This window comes from Notothenia rossii (genome assembly GCF_949606895.1).
Source record: "Notothenia rossii genome assembly, chromosome: 8".
Taxonomy (NCBI): Eukaryota; Metazoa; Chordata; class Actinopteri; order Perciformes; family Nototheniidae; genus Notothenia; species Notothenia rossii.
Window position 1 is genome coordinate 31871069 of NC_136906.1, and position 25339 is coordinate 31896407.

The window sequence follows — 25339 nt, forward strand, 5'->3', positions numbered from 1 at the left end:
TTTTGTCGGTCAGGAAATCCAAATTGTGGGATCATTTTTGAAAGTGTAAAAAGGACGACCTAACTCTGCAGCGGAAAAGTCACCTACCACATCAACATTGGATCTTTAAAAAAAAAAAAACGGATTCCTTGCAAAACACGGAGCTTAATTATCCCAAAAACGTTTCCTTTGTCCTTCCTCGGTCTAGCCTTATATAAATATATATAGATCTATAATATATAATAATTGTGACCTCAGAAAACAATTAATTGATGTTTTCGTTCCATAATGAGGGCGTTATGCACAGTGTATATATCAAAAACGTGCAACGACGTGTCGACTAATCACCTTAATTGACGGCTACTGGTCAACTAGATACATCTTGAGTTGAGGGCAGCCCTATTAAACACAATAACTATAATTATTTATCGACATTCTCAGTGTTTTACAGGCTCACAGAATCCAACTGTTCCATGATTTGCTTTAAAGGTGACCTATCATGCAAAATGCACTTTTGTACGTCTTTTATACATGAATATGTGTCCCCGGTGTTCCAGGGAACTCACCAAGTGTCAGAAAACAAAACCCTCTCTATTTTCCTCCATACCCAAATCTCTTAAAAAGGGGCTGCAACGGATTTGATACAGACTGATCCAGATTTGAACACTTCTATGACGTCACAGAAGTGGCGCTACGGCTATTGGGCCAACTCCACCAATCAGGAGGAGACAGCCATGGACATTGCCGTTCGAAAGCGCTGGAGATGCTGTAGTACATATGCCAGGCCTGCAGATGGTGCTGTTCTCACAGAATCAGCCAATGCAAAGACAGTGTTAAATTGAGCGAAATGGGGAATGGCTAAAATGCATGATCTGTTTGGTATTTTGAAAAATAAAAAGTATAAATATGCCTTATATAGGTATGGTCCTACACTATATTATTCAAATATAGCATGATAGGACCACTTTAACCACTTTACTCATATTAAATCATTAAAAAATGTACCCAGTCATTTAGTCCACAATAATTATACTTATTCCTAAAAATTCTCATTTTGAAAATAATTAGGGAAAGCAGGGAAAATCAATATATGCAAATGGTAACATTTCAACGGTTAATAAGGTGCCAGGGTGCATTAAAAAAACATAGTGTAATGAGGCTGAGAACATTAAGCTGAAGAAGAGCAAAAACTGAAATGAGCATCATTATAACCCTGAAATATTTGGCGTAAAAAAGAAATGTGACTGATTCTCAAACGACTACTTTAAATACTCATACGCCTAGCTAAATACTTGTCTTGCTATTTTGGATCCACATTAGTTACCGCAGTATCATCTATTCTTGCTGGGGTCTATATTTAACTATGGCGGCCGACAGGTGCAAACATGCTACAACGACCCCAAACACTTTCATTCGGAGAAACACTCTGCACTTTCAGAACAAATGAGGAAACATCTTCACCAACTTGACGGAACATGCGCAGAGTTTACTGAAAGTGCTGCATGAACTAGGGCTGCACGATATTGGGAAAAAAAAGACATTAGATCTTTTATTCCCTGCGATATATATTGCGTTTTTTTTAACTATATTTAACCGGATGAAGGTATTGTCCTCCTGTGCCTCGCTCATTTTTTACCGGTGTTTTGATGGTCTGCAAACTAGCGGGGCGGGGCCTGCTGTGATCTGATCAAGAATGATGATTATTTGATGATGTGATTGGTGGTTTGCTGTGCATGCAGAGCCTGCATGTCACTCACTCAAGTACCCCTGACATGAGAGCCGCGCAAGTTTTCCTTTTGTAGCAAGCAGCAAAATAATTGTAACATGACATGTTTGAGTTAATTCACCTACTTAAGCACTGAGCCTTTTTTTCAGGTCTCAGGCTCAAAAATGACATTCCCAGAACAAATGACCATACCTTCCCTTCTAAAAGGGTTAAATTAATAATCTTTTCTCTCAAAGTAATGATAAACCTGTGAGTTGGACGTAGAAAAGTCAGAATCAATATAGATGTTTTTTATTTGAAAGAAAATTCAGATTGAACAAAGTAAAAAACTGTAAATTATAGTGTCCGTCCAAACATTCTTTTTTACTTATAGTGAAAACTACCCTTGGCTGATGGTAAGGTAGACTAAAAGCTTTAGGACTCCAAAGTAAAACATATAATAAGTACCCTGTATCAAGATTGATGCAAAACAAGTGACATTTGACCTTTTTAAGAGAGATTTAGCAAAAGAAAACACTTCTGGGGTCATTTGGGTGGATTTTCCATATCTCTGGCCCCCCTTGGTCGATTTTGACGAATGAAATCTCTTTATAACCGCTAGAGCCAATGGAATCGAGGGGAAGTTCTACACACACAAACACATGGACAAATAAGGAGTGAGAGTGACGCGTAGCCAAAACCGGAAGCTGCATACACTCTGGTGGCTACCATTAGCAGCTAACCTTTGTGCTCCGATTTTTACATAAAAATAGAATTATGGATTATAAACAATTGCTTCAAAGCCACAGATACATTATTAACCTATGGATTAACCGATTCAGCCGCGTTTTTTCTCGTTTTAATGCCATTGAACACATCTTTTGATCAGATTGACAGCTACGGTGAGACGACCCCCCGTAAAAGCTCCGTAAAGGTACGTGTTGTGATGTCTGTGTTTGATTCCCCTGTCACGAGATCGGATCTCTTAGTGATAATACTATACTTAAAAAATCTGTGGAGTCTCAGCTTTAATCGGATATATTGTATGTGCAGTTTCGATAAGTAATAAGGGTATCTTTATTTTGAATTCTGTGCTAAATTGCGTTAGCATTTTTATTAAAAAATGAATAAAACCGCACGTCCCTGCGGTGTGAATATCGCGCATGCGCATATCGTGGTTATCGCCATGACACGATATATTGTTCAGCCCTAGCATGAACGAAACGCTGCAAATACAAAATGAAGCAGCAAGAAACTCAAAACACAACGCAAACCAGGGGACAATTTTATAATCCCTGAAACATCAACAAGCGCTCCAGTCCCAGCTGTGTGCGTCACACGTGTGTTTTTGGACGTTAGTGTTTTTATATTTGCATTGTTTTAAAACTGCAGGGCGTTTCTCCTAGTGTTTTGGGCATTTGCACCCTTCGGCTACCGTATAAAACACATTCAAACTCCACATTCTTGACAATATTTATAATATACATATTATATTCAATATGGTTACAGTGTTTCCCACAGAATTGTATTCTATATGTGGGGGCACCGCACCCCCCCCCGGCAAGTAAAGCAAAAGGCCCCTTAACCTGTTCGGGTGGCCCACACATCCAACCCCCCCCTCAAATATCAAACGATATTTAATATTTAATTGTGCCGGCTCGCCACAAATGAATCAATGTATGGGAAACACTGGGTTATATGAAAAGTCTCTATTCCTGGTTTAAAGGCAGCATAAGTGATGTGCATTTCTAATTTGTATTATTTGCCTTTAGCCGCTTATAGTCCAGCAGCAAGTCCTCAAAAAAGGCTTTAGTTTTCGAGATACCCCTACCCGAGGTAGAACAAATGACAACAATGATTTTTCTTATCTTTAGGGTCTCCCATTAATGAAATTGATTGTTGTCAAATTTTATTTTGGGGGAAAAAATGTTTTTTGGATTGTTCTTTAAAACTACCCCAATCCCTGAAAAAGAGCCAAATTAGACCAGGCCGAATGTGGGAGAGGTGACAAGAAAGCCCATAACTTGAGATTGACCACTCTTTTCCTCTTCAGATTTGCTGAGGTATGAACCAGGTGGCTGTCCTACATCACCAAATAGTCAGACAATTATTTAACAAAAAAAATACTGAGTTATAGTCCTGTAAACTTAGCTTTAGTTTAGACGGAAATTGTACTTTTTGGTGATAGGAACATAGGACTCAATCACTTTTCTCTCATTTATCAGAAAAAACAGAAATCCCTAAAAAATATACCATTACTGAATTGTCTAGGGTGCTATTGAACACTAACCAGTAGTTGTATGGAAATATCTGGTACAGTTCTATTGCAAATGAGATTTCTTTAGACATAGGCCTACCTCTTCTCTGAGACAGTCAAATTATGAATGGGGGATAAGTGGCATAATAGCCTATAAGTTAAGAATGCTCACTCTGATGTTCATTATATTTGGAGAGGGAAATACCAGGTGGCTGAACTACATCACCAAATAGTCAGAATAAGAGTAACCTAATACAAGTATATTAGTTCTAAATTAGTTCTAAATTGCAAGCTTCTAAAAGGTCCACTGAGATCCAACATCTCGTTTCAGGGGGCCTGTGGAACTGCCAGTCAGCTGTCCCTAAGGCTGACTTCATCTCTGGCTACGCTTCCCTGCAGTCTCTGGATTTCCTTGCTCTCACGGAGACCTGGATCACTCCATCCAACACATCCACCCCAGCAGCTCTCTCCACAGCATATTCCTTCTCCCATACACCCAGACCCTCTGGCAGAGGAGGTGGCACTGGTCTCCTGCTCTCTCCCAAATGGAGCTTTTCCCTCTTCAAGCTACCTAATTTCACTCCTTCTACCTTTGAATTCCATGCCGTCACAGTAACCCATCCTATACAATTAACCATTGTTGTTCTCTACCGTCCACCAGGCGCCTTGGGGGACTTCTTGGAGGAATTAGATAATCTCCTCTCACACATCCCTGAAACTGGCCCTCCCGCTGTACTTCTCGGAGATTTCAACCTCCAGACAGGGAAGATATCTGAACTAACATCTCTGTTAACCACCTTTGCTTTCTCACTGTCTCCATCCCCACCAACTCATAAAGCTGGCAATGTCCTTGATTTCATATTCTCAAGGAACTGCTCTACTTCTAACCTCTCTGTAAACCCGCTCCACACATCCGATCACTTCTTCATTTCATTCTCTCTACCCCTTTCCAAACATAACAACCTAATCTCTTCTAACTCTGCTCCTGTCCGCCGTAACCTCCGTTCCCTCTCCCCCTCTACCTTTGCCTCATCGGTGCTCTCAGCCCTCCCTTCCTCTGACTCGTTCCAACTCCTGCCTCCAAACACTGCTGCAAAAACTCTCCTCTCAACTCTCTCATCCTCTCTGGACTCTCTCTGTCCTCTCACATCTCGGCCGGCTCGTCAGTCCCCTCCTGCTCCCTGGCTAAATGACGCACTGCGTGCTAATAGAACCATCCTTCGGGCAGCAGAGCGGAAATGGTGGAAATCCAAACACCATGACGACCTCCTAACCTATCAGGCTCTCCTCTCCTCTTTCTCTGCTTCCATCTCTCAGGCAAAAAGCACTTTCTTTCAAGATAAGATCCAATCTTCCTATTCCAATCCCAAAAAACTATTTTCTATCTTCTCCACCCTCTTGGACCCTCCCAAAGCACCTCCCCCCTCCTCCCTTCTGTCAAGCGACTTTGTTAACCACTTTGAAAAAAAGGTTGATGATATTCGCTCTTCCTTTTCTGACTCACCTTTACTCACCGCTGGGTCACCAGACCCTCCCTTCACCCACACACTGACCTCCTTCTCCCCTCTCTCTCCAAGTGAGGTTCTTACCCTCGTTACCTCTGCCCGTCCTACCACCTGTTCTCTGGACCCTATCCCCTCAAACCTCCTTCAGACTATCGCTCCTGATATTCTACCATTTCTCACCCATTTCATCAACACTTCTCTAACTTCTGGTCACTTTCCAAACAGTCTCAAGGAGGCAAGAGTAAACCCTCTCCTTAAGAAACCCACTCTCAATCCGTCTGATGTTATTAACTACAGGCCCGTCTCTCTCCTCCCGTTCCTGTCTAAAACACTTGAACGCGCTGTCTTTAAACAACTCTCCTGTTATCTCCATCAGAACAACCTTCTGGATCCGCACCAGTCTGGTTTCAAGGCAGGTCACTCAACAGAAACTGCTCTCCTTGCTGTCTCTGATGAACTGCACACTGCTAAAGCAGCCTCCCTCTCCTCTGTCATCATCCTTCTGGACCTGTCTGCTGCATTCGACACAGTGAACCATCGGATCCTCCTTCGCACTCTCCAAGAACTTGGAGTTTCAGGCACTGCACTTTCCCTCCTCACCTCATACCTCAACGACCGCACCTACAGGGTTACTTGGAGAGGGTCCGAGTCCGACCCTTGTCAATTAACTACAGGGGTCCCTCAGGGCTCGGTTCTTGGTCCCCTCCTCTTCTCCCTGTACACAAACTCGCTCGGGTCTGTCATTAGCCCGCATGGTTTTTCATACCACTGCTACGCTGACGACACCCAACTAATTCTGTCCTTTCCCCGCTCAGAGACCCAGGTCGTCGCACGCATCTCTGCTTGCCTAGCAGACATCTCTCGGTGGATGTCTGCTCATCACCTCAAGCTCAACCTTGACAAGACTGAACTGCTCTTCCTTCCGGGAAAAGATTGTCCCACTCTTGACCTAACAATCAACATCGGCACCTCTGTTGTTTCCCCGACTCAGACTGCAAGGAATCTGGGTGTGGTCCTAGATAACAAATTGTCCTTCACTGCAAACATCGCTGCTACAACCCGCTGCTGCAGATACACGCTTTACAACATCAGGAGGATACGTCCCCAGCTGACCCAGACATCAGCGCAGATTCTGGTCCAGGCTCTCGTCATCTCACGCCTCGACTACTGCAACTCCCTCCTGGCTGGTCTACCTGCATGTGCCATCCGACCTCTGCAGCTCATCCAGAATGCAGCGGCTCGTCTGGTCTTCAACCTTCCCAAATTCTCCCACACCACACCGCTCCTCCGCTCCCTTCACTGGCTTCCAGTAACTGCTAGAATCCACTTCAAGACACTGGTACTTGCGTACCATGCTGTGAATGGATCTGGCCCTTCCTACATCCAGGACATGGTTAAACCGTACACCCCAGCACGTGCACTCCGCTCTGCATCAGCCAAACAGCTCGCTACACCCGCACTGCGAGGGGGACCCAAGTTCCCGTCAGCAAAAACACGTGGGTTTGCTATCCTGGCTCCAAAATGGTGGAATGAGCTCCCCATTGAAATCAGGACAGCAGATAGCTTACACATCTTCCGACGCAAACTGAAAACTCATCTCTTTAGACTCCACTTCGAGCGATAGAATTACTAACAAAGCACTTATATACTAATAAAGGGCTGGCTTTCTAAATGCCAGTTGAGTAGCACTTGAAATGTTTGGCTCTATGAAACCTGATGTACTTATATGATTCTGTTTTCTTAAAGGTTGTATCTTCCTGGTCGAATGCACTTATTGTAAGTCGCTTTGGATAAAAGCGTCAGCTAAATGCAATGTAATGTAATGTAATGTAATGTAATGTAATGTAAAACATAGGTGTAAATAGTACAGGTTTTATTGAAACTGGAACCTTAATTCAAAGTACAGAATACAATTCATCAAATAATTCAGTGAGAGGTCAAGTATATAGATACTAGAATATAATGTTAAATGTCAGGTTCCTCAGAAACGTTAGGGTACACATGTTGACATTCTGCACAGCAGGTGCAGGGGAAGTACAGGGAAGGCCAACAGAGAGGCACTGGCACTTTCCACTCTCTCCACACTTTGCATCTTTGCAATACAAGTGAGTAATGTCTCTCACTTCTGTAGGTGCTGGGGTTTTTGTAAATAGCACTGGTTTAATGACCCCATCTCTGACAATCCACTACTTGCCAATAGGACTCCATAACAAGGATTTGGGTTTGGGCTGTGACACCATATCGCTGTCTGAAACATTGCTCTTTGTTCAAATGCATCCTCTGTTGGCGGCAGACTTTCCGAGACTGCATCTGTTGTTGATGCAATTATGAACCTCAGTTCATCCAAGTTTGTGCACATCAGTCCAATTTACTTTTTTCCATATAGGAGAAGCGCCAATTCTCTTGCGACTGGCAAAGACTCTTCCAAGCTGGCAGAGAGTCCAAAATGGGCCAGATCTTTGAGCTCGCTGAGATGCGTCTTGAGTTTGGTGAATGCTGTTGTCTTTCCTATTCTGTACAAACTACTTGTTGTGCCACAGCCAGTGAGTGCATGACATGCTGGTAGACATCATTGTAGTTGCCGCCCAGCTTCAGAACCATCTTCACCTAAATGGCCTCTTTGAGAAATTCCAGTCCGGTTTCCGCTCCGCCCACAGCACTGAAACAGCTCTGGTCAGGGTCACAAACGACCTGCTGATGGCGGCTGACACTGGTTGACACTGACTGTATCAGAGAAGAGGTAGGCCTATGTCTAAAGAAATCTCATTTGCAATAGAACTGTACCAGATATTTCCAAACAACTACTGGTTAGTGTTCAATAGCACCCTAGACAATTCAGTAATGGTATATTTTTTAGGGATTTCTGTTTTTCTGATAAATGAGAGAAAAGTGATTGAGTCCTTTGTTCCTATCACCAAAAAGTACAATTTCCGTCTAAACTAAAGCTAAGTTTACAGGACTATAATTCAGTATTTTTTTAGTTAAATAATTGTCTGATTATTTGATGATGTAGGACAGCCACCTGGTTCATACCTCAGCAAATCTGAAGAGGAAAAGAGTGGTCAATCTCAAGTTATGGGCTTTCTTGTCACCTTTCCCATATTTGGCCTGGTCTAATTTGGCTCTTTTTCAGGGATTTGGGTAGTTCTAAATTACAATCCAAAAAACATTTTTTCCCTGAAAATAAAATTTGACAACAATCAATTTCATTAATGGGAGACCCTAAAGATAAGAAAAATCATTGTTGTCATTTGTTCTACCTCGGGTAGGGGTATCTCAAAATCTGAGGGCCCTTCCTGCTGGACTATTAGTCAATAGGCGCGTTCACACCGCAGTACTTTTCCCACTTAAGTTCCGATATGGTTCTGAAATGTTGCGTTCACACCAAAAAAAACGGAACCAAAATTGGTTTATTAGAACCTTTTTACCCCCTTTTGCTGCTAGAGAGCAGGGGTACTTTCGCGGGAGAAAAAGGTTCCTATGTCTGATTGGCTGGGCGGATTGCAAACCACGGCCCGTAAAACTCCAAACAAGTTTTGTGAAGCCGCCATTTTATTATCATCGCATTAGCATTATTAGCATTAGCCCAGCGCAGAAATGCAGAGAGACTAACTTATGGTAACACAAAAGAAAACATGGGAGCGGTGGAGCGGTGGAGATGAGGAGGTGTCGGCGTTCTGGCGATTTACTCGGAAGCCAGTCCCCGACTCCGGGGACTTCCGGCCGGGGACTTCGGGTGGCAGTATACGCCATGAAGTTGTTTGCGGGCTGCCAGTAAACCCAAAGCAGAAGAAGAAGAAGTGGCATCAGCGGCTTCATTTGCGTAATCCTCCTCCAGGGATTTATTCCGGTGTGAAGGCGATCTAAAGAGTTCTCATGAACTAAGTTCTGATGAACCTTTGTGGGAAAAGTATTGCGGTGTGAAAGCGCCTATTATATCCACATTCCTGATGATTATTTATCAAAATGTTCATTGTGTAAATATTTTGGGAACGCACCAATGGCCATCATTTATCGTTTGGGCATCTTTCAATCAACTTACATTAAACAGTTGGCTTTAGATTTGCTATGCTACAACTCTTTTGAGCTACCGATCTTCTCCGTGATCAATACTTTGTAGTATAAAATTAAAGTGTCATAACCCTGTCTGTTAATTCGCTTATTATGTAGCTTTCAAACCATGTTACGCAGATTTGAATTGTTAATACAAAAGCAAAGATAGTGCACAGATCCTTTTAGGTGGAGCCGATAAGTAGTGAAGATGAATCATCCTTCTTCTAAATATGAATGGGCAGGTAATTATTGTTAATGTTGGAGTGATTAAAAGTTTTCTTACCACGGCCATGTCGTTCTTCAGCTTCTCTAGAGCGATTTCACACTTCTGTAGAGTCTTCAGAGGACACCTGAAGCTCAGAGGATACAAATTTTATTCACAAGAAAAACTGTGAGGTGGTGTTGTTGTTGGTGATGTCGACGAGGATCAACTGTTACCTGGTGTTTGGATCCGTCAGGATGTTCAACAGACTCTTCATCTTACTGAGGTCCTTCTTTCTGTCTGTTAACACAACAACAAGTCATTCTTAATATCCCTCCATTTAAAATAGTATAACAGTAGACTCAGACATTCAAATGGAAACATGTTGTAAATATAGGTAAATCGTTATCAATTTGTTTCTCAAATAATCTATAGTGTTTGTTCACTATTGTATGAAAGCCCATTTTTGCCAGCTAAGAAGAAAACAAGATGAAAACTGATATTACTTTCAGAATAACTCTTAAAAACAAAAATAATATATAGATTAGATGCATGAGATATTAAGTTATTTATTTGAGATACTAAGTCTTTATTTTAAAATACTATGTTACATACATATTGAAATTCTTCTTAATCATTAGTTTGAGATATTAAGTCATTATTTTGAGATTTGTCATTCTTAAATATTGAGTCATCATTTTGAAATAAATAAGCATTATTTTCAGATACTTTGTGACTCTTAAATGTCATTCTTAAATATACAATTATTTCATAAATAGCATTATTTTGAAATACTAAGTCATTATTTTTAAGATCTTTAGTCATTAAAATTGAGATTCTTAATTAATATTTTAAATTGTTATAAGATAAGATAAGACTTTATTCATCCCGAAGGAAATTGTTGTGCCAGAGTAACAAAATACAATAAACACAGCAGCAAAACTGTACACTAAAAGTGCAGCAAAAAGAGCAATTAAACATCCACAGACAACATGAAACGTAGAAACATAGAAAGTCACACAATCAATGCAATTATTATTAGCAGTATTTAGTAGTTAGTAGTGCAAAAATTAAAACGTAGTGGCAGTTACGTAATTGCACGTTATCATAGCATTATTAATAATACTAATAATAATAATATAATATAATATTGCACATAGTTATATATATATATATATATATATATATATATATATATATATAGCAGCGATTGTATTGCAATGATGTTAATTATATTGATATGTATATTGCACATAGTGTTGGTGTGGAAGTTCTCAGTGCCCTTTACTTAGAGGTGAAGAGTTAAAGAGTTTGATTGCCACTGGGAGGAAAGACCTCCTGTGGCGCTGTGTGGTGGTTATGGGTGATCTCAGTCTGTGGCTGAAAGTGCTCTGGTAGGAAACCAGTGTGGCATGCAGGGGGTGAGACCCGTTGTCCAGAATGCTGAGAAGTTTCCTCAGCATTCTCCCCTCCGACACCACTGCCAACGACTCCTGATCCACTCCCAGGACAGAGCCTGCTCTCCTGATGAGCTTGTTGAGTCTGTTGGCATCAGCTGTCTTCACCCCGCTGCCCCAACACACTACAGCAAAGAAGATCACACTGGAGACCACCGAGTCATAAAACATCTGCAACATAGTGCTGCAGACGTTGAAGGACCTGAGTCTCCCGAGGAAATACAGGCGACTCTGGCCTTTCTTATATAGGGCGTCAGTGTTTTTACTCCAGTCCAGTTTATTGTCTATGTGGACACCCAGGAACTTGTAGCTGTCCACAATGTCCACATCCATGCCCACGATGGTAATTGGGCTTGGGGCGGTACTCCGCTTCCTGAAGTCAACCACCAGCTCCTTAGTTTTTGTGACGTTGAGCTGCAGATGGTTCTGACCGCACCACTCCACAAAACTGTCCACCACACTCCTGTACTCAGCTTCCTGATCTCTGATGATACAGCCCACAATGGCAGAGTCATCTGAACATTTCTGCAGATGGCAGGACTGTGAGCAGTGTCTGAAGTCTAATTTATAGACTGTGAACAGGAAGGGAGAGAGGACCGTGCCCTGAGGAGCGCCCGTGCTGCTTAATATAATGTCAGAGGTGTTATTCTGCAGCTTCACGTACTGTGGCCGAGCTGTTAGATAGTTGGTTATCCAGATCATCAGTGGAGCATCCACCTGCATGTCCAGTATCTTACTGCTGAGCAGGGCAGGTCTAACGGTATTGAAAGCACTGGAAAAGTAAAAAAACATGACTCTCACAGTGCTGCCTGCCTTCTCAAGGTGTGTGTGTACTCTGTGCAGCAGGAAGATGATGGCGTCCTCCACTACAATACGAGGCTGATATGCAAACTGCAGGGGGTCTAGTGATGGTGCGACCACTGTACGGAGGTGTTTAAGGACCAGCCTCTCCAGCGACTTCATGGCATGTGATGTCAAAGCCACCGGTCTGTAGTCACTGTGTATGTGTGGATGTATCTTCTTCGGCACAGGAACCAGGCAGGTTGTCTTCCACAGGGCAGGGACGGTCATCATGTCCAGGCTCAGGTTGAAAATGTGCCGAAAAACTGCACACAGCTGAGTAGCACATCCTTTCAGCAGACTGGGGCTGAGGCCGTCAGGCCCTGCAGCCTTCCCTGAGTGTAGACGGCTGAACTCTCCCCTCACGTCCTCTGCAGTGATGGTGAGTGGGGGCATGCACAGTGGGGCTGAGAGAGAGCCCTGGTCGGGGGGGGGGGGGGGGGCAAGAGGGATGAGATGGATGAGATGGGAGGAAAGGCTCCCTGGGGATCACAGGGGGTGAGTCACAGGTGGAGGAGGAGCTGGAGGAGGGAGGGGTGGTAACCTCATCGTCAAACTTGTTGAAAAACAGGTTTAAGTTATTGGCCTCCTGTAGATCTCCTCCCATCACCTGGTCAGTCTTTTTTCCATACCCAGTGATGGTTCTCATCCCACGCCACACTTCCCTGGTGTTGTTTTGGGCCAGTTTACTCTCCAGCTTCCTCCTGTAGCACTCCTTGCCCGTTTGTATTTCCTTCTTCAGTTGTAACTGTGCCTTCTTCATCTCCTCCTTGTTACCACTCCTGAAGGCAGCTTTTTTCCTGTTAAGTGACGCCTTGATGTCTTTGGTCACCCAGGCTTTATTATTGGAAAAACACTTAATTGTTCTGGCGGGGATTAAATTGTCCGTGCAAAAATGAATATAGTCGGTGATTAGACCCTCCAGAAAAACGCGATTCTGCGATCGCAGAATTTACCGCATAATCAGCAAAATGGCGCAGATTTTTAAAAGGCCGCATATTTATCAATAGGCCGCATAATCCCCGCATTTTTCCACACAAAGTTGAGAGAAAAAAAAGTTAACTCGTCTTGACGTCATCAGCTCACGCATCACAGAATGTAAACAACACTGTATAGAGTGAACGTGTGGAGCTCACACGATAGAGAAAACACCAAGATGAAAAAATCTAATCCATCTCATTTACCGACGAACATTTCAACTAAAGACCGGGCAAAAAGTGGGGGGAAACTATTCTGCACCCCGTGCAACTGTGTGTTGGAGCATAAGAGAACATCGACGTGACGACCCACTTTGATTCATTCAAACATTCGAAAATGCTTTCTGCTGCTGCGGACAAGAAAGCCAAACAACTCACGTTCACCAAGGCATCAACATCCAAAACCCTTTCGAGGGCTACAAGAAACGAAGTGAGTAGCCTACAAGATTGAAGCTGGTCAGATAACGAACGAGTAAATGAAAACAGAATGAGGCGGGGAAGTGTGTGTGTGTGTGTGTGTGTGTGTGTGTGTGTGTGTGTGTGTGTGTGTGTGTGTGTGTGTGTGTGTGTGTGTGTGTGTGTGTGTGTGTGTGTGTGTGTGTGTGTGTGTGTGTGTGTGTGAAATTAAAATAGCCCAATTGCTTTTACAATAAATAAACATTGAATGTGTTTAATTGAATAATAAAGGGGTTTAACGTTAGTGGCAGGTTGTGTGTGAGAGAGAATAAATAAGACAGCCCAATATTTTTAAAAATTGTTATTCTTTTCCCCCCGCATATTTCGCAACTTTCCGCATATTTCGCAACTTCCCGCAATTTCACCGCATAAAATCACATAAAACTCCCGTATGTTTAATCGCATAATCAAGGATTTTAGCCCGCATAATCAAGGAATTTAGCCCGCATAATCAAGGAATTTAGTCCGCATAATCAAGGAATTTAGTCCGCATAATCAAGGATTTTAGCCCGCATAATCAAGGAATTTAGCCCGCATAATCAAGGATTTTTGCCTGCGTTTTTCTGGAGGGTCTAGGTCAGGGGTGCCCACACTTTTTTGGCTGGTGAGCTACTTTTGAAATGACCAGCTAACCGAGGTCTACCAACCAAAAATAAAAACCCAAATTGCAAGGGTTGCTGAATAACACGTTTTATTTTTACATGGGATAACTACAATAGGGCTGCAACAAACGACTAATTTGATTATCGATTAATCTATAGATTAATGAAACGATTAATCGACTATTCGGACTACTACTGTGTGCCTTGCACAATTTCTCAAACGCTCTTATTTAGCCATCAACTTTTAGATTTAGTTTGAGGTTGTTTTAGGCATGTGGAAACTAACAATGAAGACAATAAAGATGAATACTTGATTCAAAAATACATATATTATTAAATTAACTTAACAAATTGTGAACAAAATTAACATTGCTTTTTATTTGAATTAAATAAATAATATTTCACATCAAAAGAAACAACAATGTTTTAACAAATCTTATTAAATAATCTGATGACAGAACTGGAAACAGAATAGCTGAAACTTTAACAAAATAAATAACTCAGTTACCTCTAATCATTAACCCATGTTTGTATAATGTAGTTAACTCCGTGTGTTGCTGCTAGCATACATAACACCTGACGTGGAAACGTTACTCGTGGATGGGGCTACAGAGCTACTCGAAAGACAGTCGAACCCGGTGCATTCCTCCGTCTGAATGTGGTGCACTTTTGCTAAATGTTTAGACAAATTGCTCGTGTTACCGCCCTTACATGCTAAACACTTTTGGTGACGAGCATTGTCCACCTCAAGACGGGTAACATGTAACCACACCTTGGAGCGCTTCTCTCCACCATCTCCTCCGTGTGTTGCTGCATGTAGCAGATGCGTGTGTGTAAACTGCCCCGCCCCCTTGCAAACAGACGGGGGAGAGAGAGATCTCTTCTGGATTGGAAAGATAGAAAATACACCGACCATAGACGCATTTGTTTGTCTTTTTGCATGTTAGAAACGAGTTGGCGACACTAAGACTAAGAGATAATGTTTGTGTAGCAATAATACATGACCTTTCTCTTTCTCAACTCGCTACTCGGAGGGAAGTCGCTGTCATATGCCTTGTGAACACTCCGATAATGCCTCTCCACGTTACCTTTCTTTGGCAGAGCGACGCTTGCTTTACAAATAAGGCAAATAACCTTTGAATGTGACATCACAAAAAAAGATTCTCCCTCCCATTCTGTGTGGAAGTGGTATGTCTTTAGCTTTTTGCTCGTTCCCGCACTCATTTTGTTGTTTGTCTCTCCCGGCCCTTGACTGATTTTGTATCGCTTTGCATTCTGTGTTAACAGACTGGAAAGCAATAGGTCGCTTTTTCTGTCAATCAAGTCAACTCCTGAATTAAGTGGCAGGGAGGCCAAAGGAGGAGGGATCAAAACCTGTTTTGTCTATTTTAACGGAGCTGGATTTTTTTTAATTTATGAATGACTCGCGATCTACCAGCATTGCCCCCGCGGTCGACCGGTCGACCGCGGTCGACGTACTGGGCACCTCTGGTCTAGGTGATGCAGTCTGTGAGTCCGTCTATATCCTCCACATGTGCATCACAGAGGACATCCCAGTCAGTCACCTCAAAACATCCCTGTAAAGTCTCCACAGCCTCCTGTGACCACGTCCGTACAGTAGTGGTAGTCACAGGTTGCCGCTGGACTCCTGGTTTATAAAGGGGTTTTAAGTGCACCAGGTTATGGTCTGATCTGCCTAAGGGGGGGAGTGCTATTGAGCTATATGCCTCCTTGATATTAGCATACAATAAGTCTAATGTTTTATTTTCCCTTGTTTTGCAATCAACATACTGTTTAAAGGTGGGAAGAGATTTCTTTAGATTGACATGGTTGAAATCCCCAGATATTGCTATGAAGGCATTGGGATGCAGAGTTTGAAGTCTTGCAGTCGCGGAGTTGATGACGTCAGTAGCCCGCTCGCGCCGCATCCGCCGTGGGAGGAATGTAAACACCGATCATAATGACATGGGAATACTCTCTTGGCAGGTAATAGGGACGTAAATACTTACAGCCAGCAGTTCAATATCTGGGCTGCACATAAGGTCCTTCACTGTAATGTGTCCAGGATTGCACCATCTGTTGTTTACATAGATCGCGACTCCCCCTCCGGTCTTCTTGCCGCTCTCTCTGCAATTCCTGTCCTCTTGTATACACTGAAAGCCGGGTAGACTCACAATCGAATCCGGGATGTTGTCATGCAGCCATGTCTCTATGTAAACCATAACTGAGGCCTCAGGAAACACGCTGTGACTCTTATTGAGTGATGTTAACTCGTCCGTTTTGTTTGCTAGAGATCTTACGTTCCCCATAACGACCGATGGAAGATAGGGTCTGTATCTCCTCTTCCTTAGCAGTCGTCTTCTCCCCGCTTTGCAGCCCCGTTGTTTCCTCCTCAGCTCTTTGGGGATTTCGTGTCTCAGTCTAGACATGCTGCTAGATTGTAGGTCCATCAGCTGCTCCCTCGTGTAAACAACAGAGCCCCGGTGCAACTCAGCCAGAACAGTCCGGCATGATATCCGTGCAAAGGTGATTAAAATGAGACCAACAGTGCACAGGAACTGCATAGTTGCAATTCAGAGCGAGCTGCACTGTGCTTAGCAGCGGAAATAACTGAAAATACTAACCTAAAGTGCGACAAGTAAAGAAAAATAGAAAAAACAGACACAATGTTACGAGCAACTCTAGCAGGCAGCCACCCGTGGCAGCGCCATCTTGTTTGTATTATATACATTATATGTATATTATATCATTATTTTTAAGATCCTTAGGTTATATTTGGACAATTAATATTTTAAATTGTTATATCATTATTTTTAAGATCCTTAGGTCATATTTGGACAAATTATCCTGATAACTGGCTAAATGGAAAATGTCAAATATTATATCAGGGTTCATAAACTTTTTGACACAATGACTTCTCCATGACCTTCACCTCATTTTCCATGACCCAAAAAAAAAGACTTTTTTTTCATGTGGCTAGCAAGCGCGGCCTCGCCCATATTCGAAATATCAGTAACACAGTTTGCATTTAGCACGTCTTGGGTCAATGTCTTTTGATAACCACAATTGGTACTAGTGTTAATTTCGTAAGCTATTTTTTTATTTAGTTTTAGTCCTGTGTTAAATTTCCTTTTTAGTTTTAGTCATATTTAGTCACCTTCATCCTGTTTTTATTTAGTCAAGTTTTAGTCGACTAAAAGTCTGAGCATTATTGTCTTTTTTTAGTCAAAGAAAACTAATTATTTTAGTCTACTTTTTGTCAATGAAAACTGTTGAGTCTTTTTTACTCATCAGATTATCTAGAACATTTCAGTCAAACTAGACTAGCCAAAACCAATAATTTGTCATTTTAGTCAAACCTATTTCACAATAAGATTATATCTTGTCCTTATGTGATGAAAAACACAGGTTGAATGATTAAGAATGCAGCTTTGCAGAGAGTATCAGGTCAGGTTGTGGTGTTTTTACCAGCTGTGTTATGGCCACATTGATCTCTTCTGATAAAACAATTCATTCGCTTTTTTTCTCCGCCTAACTGTAGCAAAAATGGGCCCAAATATCACATTGTTTCTTTCTCCCAAGCAGAAGTGGCGTTAGACTTTTTCGTTGTCAGTCATTTTGATGGACATTTCCATCATAATCCATTATTACCCGTCGAGTCTGTACACGACTCGTCACTCACTCGAACTGACGGGGGGGAGGGGGGTATTCTCTTAACGCGACCACTGCTCCCAAGCCCTGTTGTTGCCATTTTCTTTTCTGTTAAATAAGGTTAGTTAGACCATGAGTTAGACCCGAGTCTTCCTGACAGTTCAGTGTGCGGCTGCAATTCAAATGTACCGCCACGCGCAGCACAGACACACAGCTGCTGCCCAACCGCAGCACCGGAAATGGAACTGCTGGGAGAAAAACTGACTATCAGAGAAGTAACGTTATCTTTGATAATATTTAGTCTCCTCATTTTTCGTCAACGAAAGTAAAGACAGATTTTGGCATAGTTTTTATTTAGTAAACTACATTTTCGTCTCGTCACTTTTTGTCAACGATATTGCATGTTGATTTCGTTAGAGTTATTGTTTACTGCCGTCGGTGCCGTCTCGTCATCGTCTTGTTTTAGTCATGGAAAAAAAGGTTTTGACGAACATATTTCGTCATAGTTTTAGTCAACGAAATGAACACTAATTGATACATATCCTAATACATTGTTGAAACTGCACTTCCCTGGCATCTTGGCAGCCTTATATCAAATAGTAGCTGCTCCTACAGGCTAAAGCCACAATACATGTTACTTGTTAGACGCTTTTATCCAAAGCGACTTACATACTCAATACTGTGGGCAATCTCAGGGAAACAACGACATGCTGACTGCAGTGGGATTTGAACCTCTGCTCCCCTGATCCGAACACCAACGCACTAACTCACTGCGCCACACACCTCCCTAAATATCTCTCACCAGCGAAATACTGCGACAGTTGCTATTTTACGTTTCATTAATATACGATACAGTATTTATTATCATTATAGTATTACTATTTTGGTGATTAGATAAAATATTAATTATATTTGATGCAACTTTAGTTATATATCCATGACTTTTCCAAAACTTTGGGAAAAATATTGTTTTCCATAACTTTTACAGGGCCTGGAATTTGCATTTTGAATTTCCATGACTTTTCAATGACTATACGAACCCTGTTATATATATATATTATCCAATGAGTGAAGTGAATAAATTACTTATTTTTTTAAAGTTTCCAACTCATCATCTGTCATTGGGTACATCATTTTTGCACTCTGAGTCCGACCTTCATTTTTGTCGATCTTGTTGATCATCCTGCGCAGCGGCTCGATGTATTTGGAGAGCTGTTTGAGTTTCTCCATGTACTGCTGGTCCTCCAGCGACGTCGCTCCCGCCGGACTCATCACTGAGCTGGGGTTACCTGTGGAGAGGGGCAGGAAGATAAGGGAAGGAACAGAAAAGTCTCCAGGTAATCTGAGATTTCAAGAGTGAAGTGAGGATTTAAGAGCACAATCTTCTGCCCATGATAACCCGAAACATTCTGAGCTAAGCTGATAAAAAATGGAAATGTTTTTGTCTTGAAGTTGTGTGCGTCTCAAAAGCCTGGATTTAACGCTTTGCAAGAGATCTATAAAATGTATTGAAGACAAGGAAGTTTTCTTAATGAGGGCTGGCAATGTTGTTTAATATAATTTAAAACTAGTTTTATTTATTTTAAAATCCTGATTACGAGATAACACACTGTTGAATCTTCAAATAACATTAATGAATATATATATATATATATATATATATATATATTGTTTTAGTGTGTTGTATTTTGTTTTCTTTTAAATCAATGAATGCGTGTTTGTAAGTGTTTGTATAGAGCAGCGGTTCCCAACCTTTTTCAACTCAGGGCCCACTTAAGAATAAAAAAAAAATCCGCGGCCCACATTCAACCATAAACAAAACGGAGGCTAAATAAAGTTCTCAGAGTACTTTTTATTTTTAATTAGAAAAGGAGCTGGCCATCAGTAACAGAGATTTTTATTACACGGTTTAGTTGAATACTCTATTCTGATTGGTCAATTCAGAACATGTGACACGTTGTTAATCCAGTAGTACAGACCGCTGTCAAGGACTGTAAAAACTGTTGCTAAGGAGGATCAAGAAAGAGAAAGGAAAATAGGTTAAAATAAATAAATCATCACATCATATCAATCACACATATCATAATATTTTGCAAATGATTTGGTGGCCCACTTGCAATGCCTTCGCGCACCACTAGGGGGCTGCAGTCCACAGGTTGGGAACCGCTGGTATAGAGGAATGTATATTTCATAAATTTGTTACAATCACAAATACATATATATACAGCATATATATATATATGTATATATATATACATATATATATATATATATATATATACACATACAGTATATATATGTGTGTATATAGGGATAACGATTTATTTTTGTCCAATCATGAATTTATATAAATGCCTTCCTATTTTTTATTAGAAATGTTAATGTATTTTCAGTTGTTTACTGTTAGCATAAAAGCTAATGCTAACTTAAATAGAATGTGATTTATGTAGCTCTTAATCGGTGCGTCTGTGTTTGTGTAAGTACCTGGAGTATTTAGGGGCCCAGGTGAGGGGACTCCGTAGTTCTGGGGAGTCCGGGCGTTGGCGGGGCTCTGTGAAGGCTGAGGGGACGGGCTGGGCTGGAACCCCCCCGGCGACGGTGTGGGGCCGGAGCTGCAGACAGGAAGCAGTTCAAAACCCGAATCACAGACGGACAAAAAGATGCCTTGATGTCAAAACGTATTTTTTTTCACTTTCGGGGAGTCAAATCAATAAACCAATGTTATTCCTGATTGCTACAACACATTTATTTATTTTCTGAGTTTTAACCTAGGCGTTTGTTTGAGTGTTGGACCATAACTTTAGACTCTTCTTTTATTCTTTAGGTTTTTCTTTTCATTTTGTTCTTCGGATATTTATTTTTAACCCGGGATAACAAATATGCCAAAGATTTTGCAAAATATTTTTTATTAAATAAAATAAAACAATACTGTAAGAATTACAGAATGCTTAAAAATAAACACTTTTAAATAAAAAAAGAAACCGTGTGTAGCACCTGGAACTAGGATACTTTACAGTGGTTGTTTGTTTACATAATGCTTTTATTTCCTGTAGGCCTATATTAAATACTAGATTGAATATTTTTTCGCAGTTTGTGATAAGTCAATAATTAGCACCAACATTGAATTTGATGCCTTTTCATTTTCTGTGCAGGACACTAAGAAAATAGCATGCCTTTTTTATAATAGAGCGAACATGAGAAAATGTCTCCATCTGGCTTAAAATAGTATAAAGTTGCATCTTAAAGCCAGGGCTTTAGATGTAAAGCCTGATATAATAAATAAAACTGAATTTTATACAATTTCAATTTTGGCATTTTTGACTGAGTGTAGTTTGTATTAACTATTAAATATACACTTAATATAGGAGCTGATGTATACTTACTTAAAGAAGGACAAATGCATTTACACAAACAGAATTATTAAACATTTTAAGATGTCCTTAATGAGGCATAAGGGTTTATTACTGTCATAATTATTATTTATGTTGTTATTATAATTATGATACAGCTAGTAGTACCTGGCTGAGTTAGGCTGTGAGCTGGGGGGCTGAGGTGATGGCTGGGGAGGGGGGGGCATCGACTGTGGCGTCTGCACCTGCACAGGTGAGGGCGATGACATCATCGAGTGCTGCTGTACCTGAGGGAAGTGACAAAAGGATAAGACCAATTCAGTATTACATTCACATTGAATAACTTTAAGACCTTTTACTCCTCCAGGGGGCCGGACACATTCGCTTCAAAGGGCCTTTTTAGGCTTGTGGTTGCTCCCTTTTCTGTAGAGAGTTTAGCTTAAAACCTCTTAGTTTAGAGTTATGTCTCTGGCATAACTTCCCTCTTTATAATTTAACCTACAGTGGCCTTATTATGTGTGCAAAGGCTTGGATAAAAAAAAACAAAGCAACCTAAAAATATAGTAATAGGTGTTTTTTGTTGTTGTTTTTTTTAAAGGAAACAAAAATAATTTCAGTGTTTTGTTTTCTTAAAGTTTGGAGGGTTTTTGTTCTCACAGATTTCAGACTTTATAACCTCAGAGAATACTTAATTTTTTTGTAAATTTGCCACTTGAATATCACAATATTGGGATTATTTTTTCCAATTTTTTCAGTTTTTTCCCTCTATAATATAAGACTTTAATCTGTTTATATGACAACATACTGTTTTGTGCTGAATCTTTTCATAAGAATACACGTCCCTAGCAGTAGACAGAGGCACATGGGGGAGGGGCAGAGGTCAGAGTGCGGATAAATACCTGCTGTGTCATAGGCTGTCCTCCCACAGCGGCAGCAGCAGCGGCGGCTGCGGCAGCTGCCGCCGCGGCAGCAGCTGCAGTGTTTGGAGGCGGGATAGAGGGATTCAGGGCTCGAGGCATCCGGGCTGGAATCATCCCGGGACGAACCAACTTCAGAGGAGAGGTGAGCACACAGACACACATTAGCCCCTATCCTCCACTCTAACCCTGATGCCTTATGGTGCGTTTGGACATGAACAAAAGGCAAGCCATTAGGCACTTTCACATCGGAGTAATTTTCCCGTACTTTTCTCAGAAATAGTTCCGATAATTCCTGGGGTGTTGCGTTCACACCAAAAATATATTTTTTTAGCATTAGCCCAGCGTACCAAAGGAGAGAGACTAACTTATGGCAACACAAAATAAAACGTGGGATCGGTGGAGTGATGAGGAGGTGTCGGCGCTTCTGGCGAGTTACCCGGGGATTCGGGTGGCGATTTACTGCCACCCAAAGTCCCGGACTCCGGGGGGCTCGGGACTTTGGGTGGCAGTATACACCGTGAAGTTGTTTGCGGCCTGCCAGTAAACCCAAAGCAGAAGAAGAAGTGACGTCAGCGGCTTCATTTGCTTAATCCTCCCTCAGGGATTTATTCCGCTGTGAATGCGATTTACTAGATAGTTTCGGGGAATAAAAGTTCCAGGAACTATTCCTGGGAAAAGTACTTGGTGTGAAAGCGCCTATTATACATACCAGGGTTTCTGATAATTACCGGTTTTTAGCTGGTAAAATGTATTTAAAAAACTGTAAATTCAAAACTTGCCGGTCAAAATGTCCGGTAATAATTAGAGATGCTCCGATAGCACGCGGATCATTATCGGCCGATATTCAATCTTAATAGTTTGATTGGGGCTCTCTATAAAGGCCGATCAGGAGGGTTGGATCTGATCGATATGGACATAAACGCGAGAGTATAACCGGACATGAAAATGAATCTGAACTTTTCGATCTTTTACGATTATAAACTGAAGCAATATAAAAATGAGCCCCATTAAATGATGGGTAAGTACCTGGAGTATTCAGCAGAGTTCCCGTTAGCCGGTAATTACCGGACTATGACCGGTAAAATATGCTGAAGACCGGCAAATCTAAATCTCTCCGGTCAAAGTGTCCGGTCAAAAATTATTTCCGCTTAGCGCAATACCGATTCAGTTGCGCCACTTATGTGACAGACAAAAGAGTATTTGACAGACAAGAATAGTCAATTCTAATGTCTAACAATTAATGTGGAGAAAGGGGTGTCCTGTATTGGTTGATTGTGCGAGTCGACACGCAGCTCTGCATAATCACATCCAGCGTTGAGCGGACAAAACACACACTTCAGGTTAGAATATCACATCTAGCTATTTGATTACCTCTCAAACTACCTAAACTAGTTATAGATATGTTTAGTTTTACTGTCGGGTCACTCATTACTGATCCGCGAGCTGCATGATACTGACGGGCTGTCAGGAGAGGGAGAGAGCGCCCCGTTTATTATTGTAATTTACTGTACACTTTTGAATAGTTAATCTACTATAATTAGTTTGTTTAATATCGAATAATATCAATTTGTTTTAAAGCTCAATAAATAACAATGAAGACCTTTGATCGGCACTTTTCAAATTTTGTCCGGAAGATTAAAACTTTAACGGACATTTTGACCGGTAAAAAAATATTCTAACGGGAACTCTGGTATTCAGTTTAAACCCAATTATCAGCATATCCACTCATAGTCCGGTAATTACCTGCCAACGGAAACTCTGCTACACAATTATTATTATTATTATTATTATTATTATGAAACATGAACAATACGTTTTGAAAAATAAATAGTTTCCGGACATTTAACCGGCAAGAAAAAATCCTAGCGGAAACCCTGATACATACATAAGTCAATGAATTGATTGAATTGAAGCGTATTTTCCACTTGCCCGCTCAGGCCAATACAAATATCGCTCTTTTTCCTGTGGTATTGGTATTTTGTCAAGGAGTTTTGTGAAATATTTCTGTTAATTACAGAGCGCAACTGTGCGCTCCCACTGCCGTGCATGTTTACTACAGACACGGCACCTTTCGATAAAATATTTTTAAAACCGTAGGTAACGGGCCAAATGCCGGGCAAAGGCGTTTCAAATAAGTAACAGGAAGAGTAAAAGGAGGCTGATTCTCTCATGGATAAACTGCTTTAATATTATACAAGCTATTTTTCATAAATGCACCACTCTATTCTCAGAATATCCAAGCATTTTCTTATAAATGTTTAGACTTTAACCATCTTGAATTCAGAGTTATGTCTTCTGTCAATTGAAAGGATTTTTATTTTGAATACTATGAGCATGCCTTTTATAAAATAGTGTTCCATATATTTTTTCGTCTCTCGATTACTTGCTGTAACAATGTTATTTCCCCCTCTGTGGGAAATGTGATGTAAAATTAAACTGACACAAATGACCATCTTGCGACTTTATAAATTGTTAAACGGTGTGATTTAATTCAGAGTTTTTACACATAAAGCACCTGAGGTTGAGGCGTCTGCAGTCTCACCTGTCCCGGGGTGGCGGCAGCAGCTGCAGCGGCTGCGTTGATCTGCGCCTGCGCGGCAGCCTGCTGTGCTGCCTGCTGAGCTGCTTGCTGGACCTGCTGCTGCTGCAAGGCTGCCCGGGCCTGCTTTCTCACACACACACACACACACACACACACACACACACACACACACACACACACACACACACACACACACACACACACACACACACACACACACACACACACACACACACACACACACACACACACACACACACACACACACACACACACACACACACACACACACACACACACACACACACACACACACACACACACACACACACACACACACACGCAGAGGGGGGGAGGGGGGGTAAGCATACTGCTGGAACCCTGAGTTGTGATTCATCAGGCTCAAGTTTGACCAACACATTTGGGTTTTTGGACGCAAAAATAAATAAATCCAAACCAGTAAGGAAAATATTAAGGAACCATACAAATATTGAGATCGATAACATTATAATAATTAACCCAAAAATGCATATTACAAAATGACAATTCATTTATTAATATATAAAAAATAAATGGAAAATAAATTCATTTTTACTAAATTTGTTCTTGTATTTATTTGTATTTCACATTTTATTAACTTATTTTAATTATTAGTTTATAAGTCTACATTCGTATTTACTTTTGTATTACTAAACGTTTGATTTACTTTGATCTGCTACTTAATTCAAATAATAAAGTCTACTACTTTTATCTTATTTAATAGTCTTTATATTACCACAATATTTATTTACTTAATTATTTATTATTTGATTCGTCTTTACATTTCCACATTTTTTATTTATC

General features: G+C 41.1%; 1 protein-coding gene across 1 annotated transcript in view; it reads right to left on the reverse strand.

Annotated features, from left to right (window-relative positions):
- med15 (mediator complex subunit 15) overlaps nucleotides 1–25339 on the reverse strand; it is a 66729-nt gene that overhangs the window by 15860 nt on the left and 25530 nt on the right. Inside the window, 7 exon segments of the mRNA XM_079642326.1 lie at nucleotides 9783–9849; nucleotides 9938–10001; nucleotides 18839–18973; nucleotides 20169–20296; nucleotides 21203–21321; nucleotides 21934–22083; nucleotides 24497–24616. Coding sequence (XP_079498452.1) covers nucleotides 9783–9849; nucleotides 9938–10001; nucleotides 18839–18973; nucleotides 20169–20296; nucleotides 21203–21321; nucleotides 21934–22083; nucleotides 24497–24616 — 783 coding nt within the window.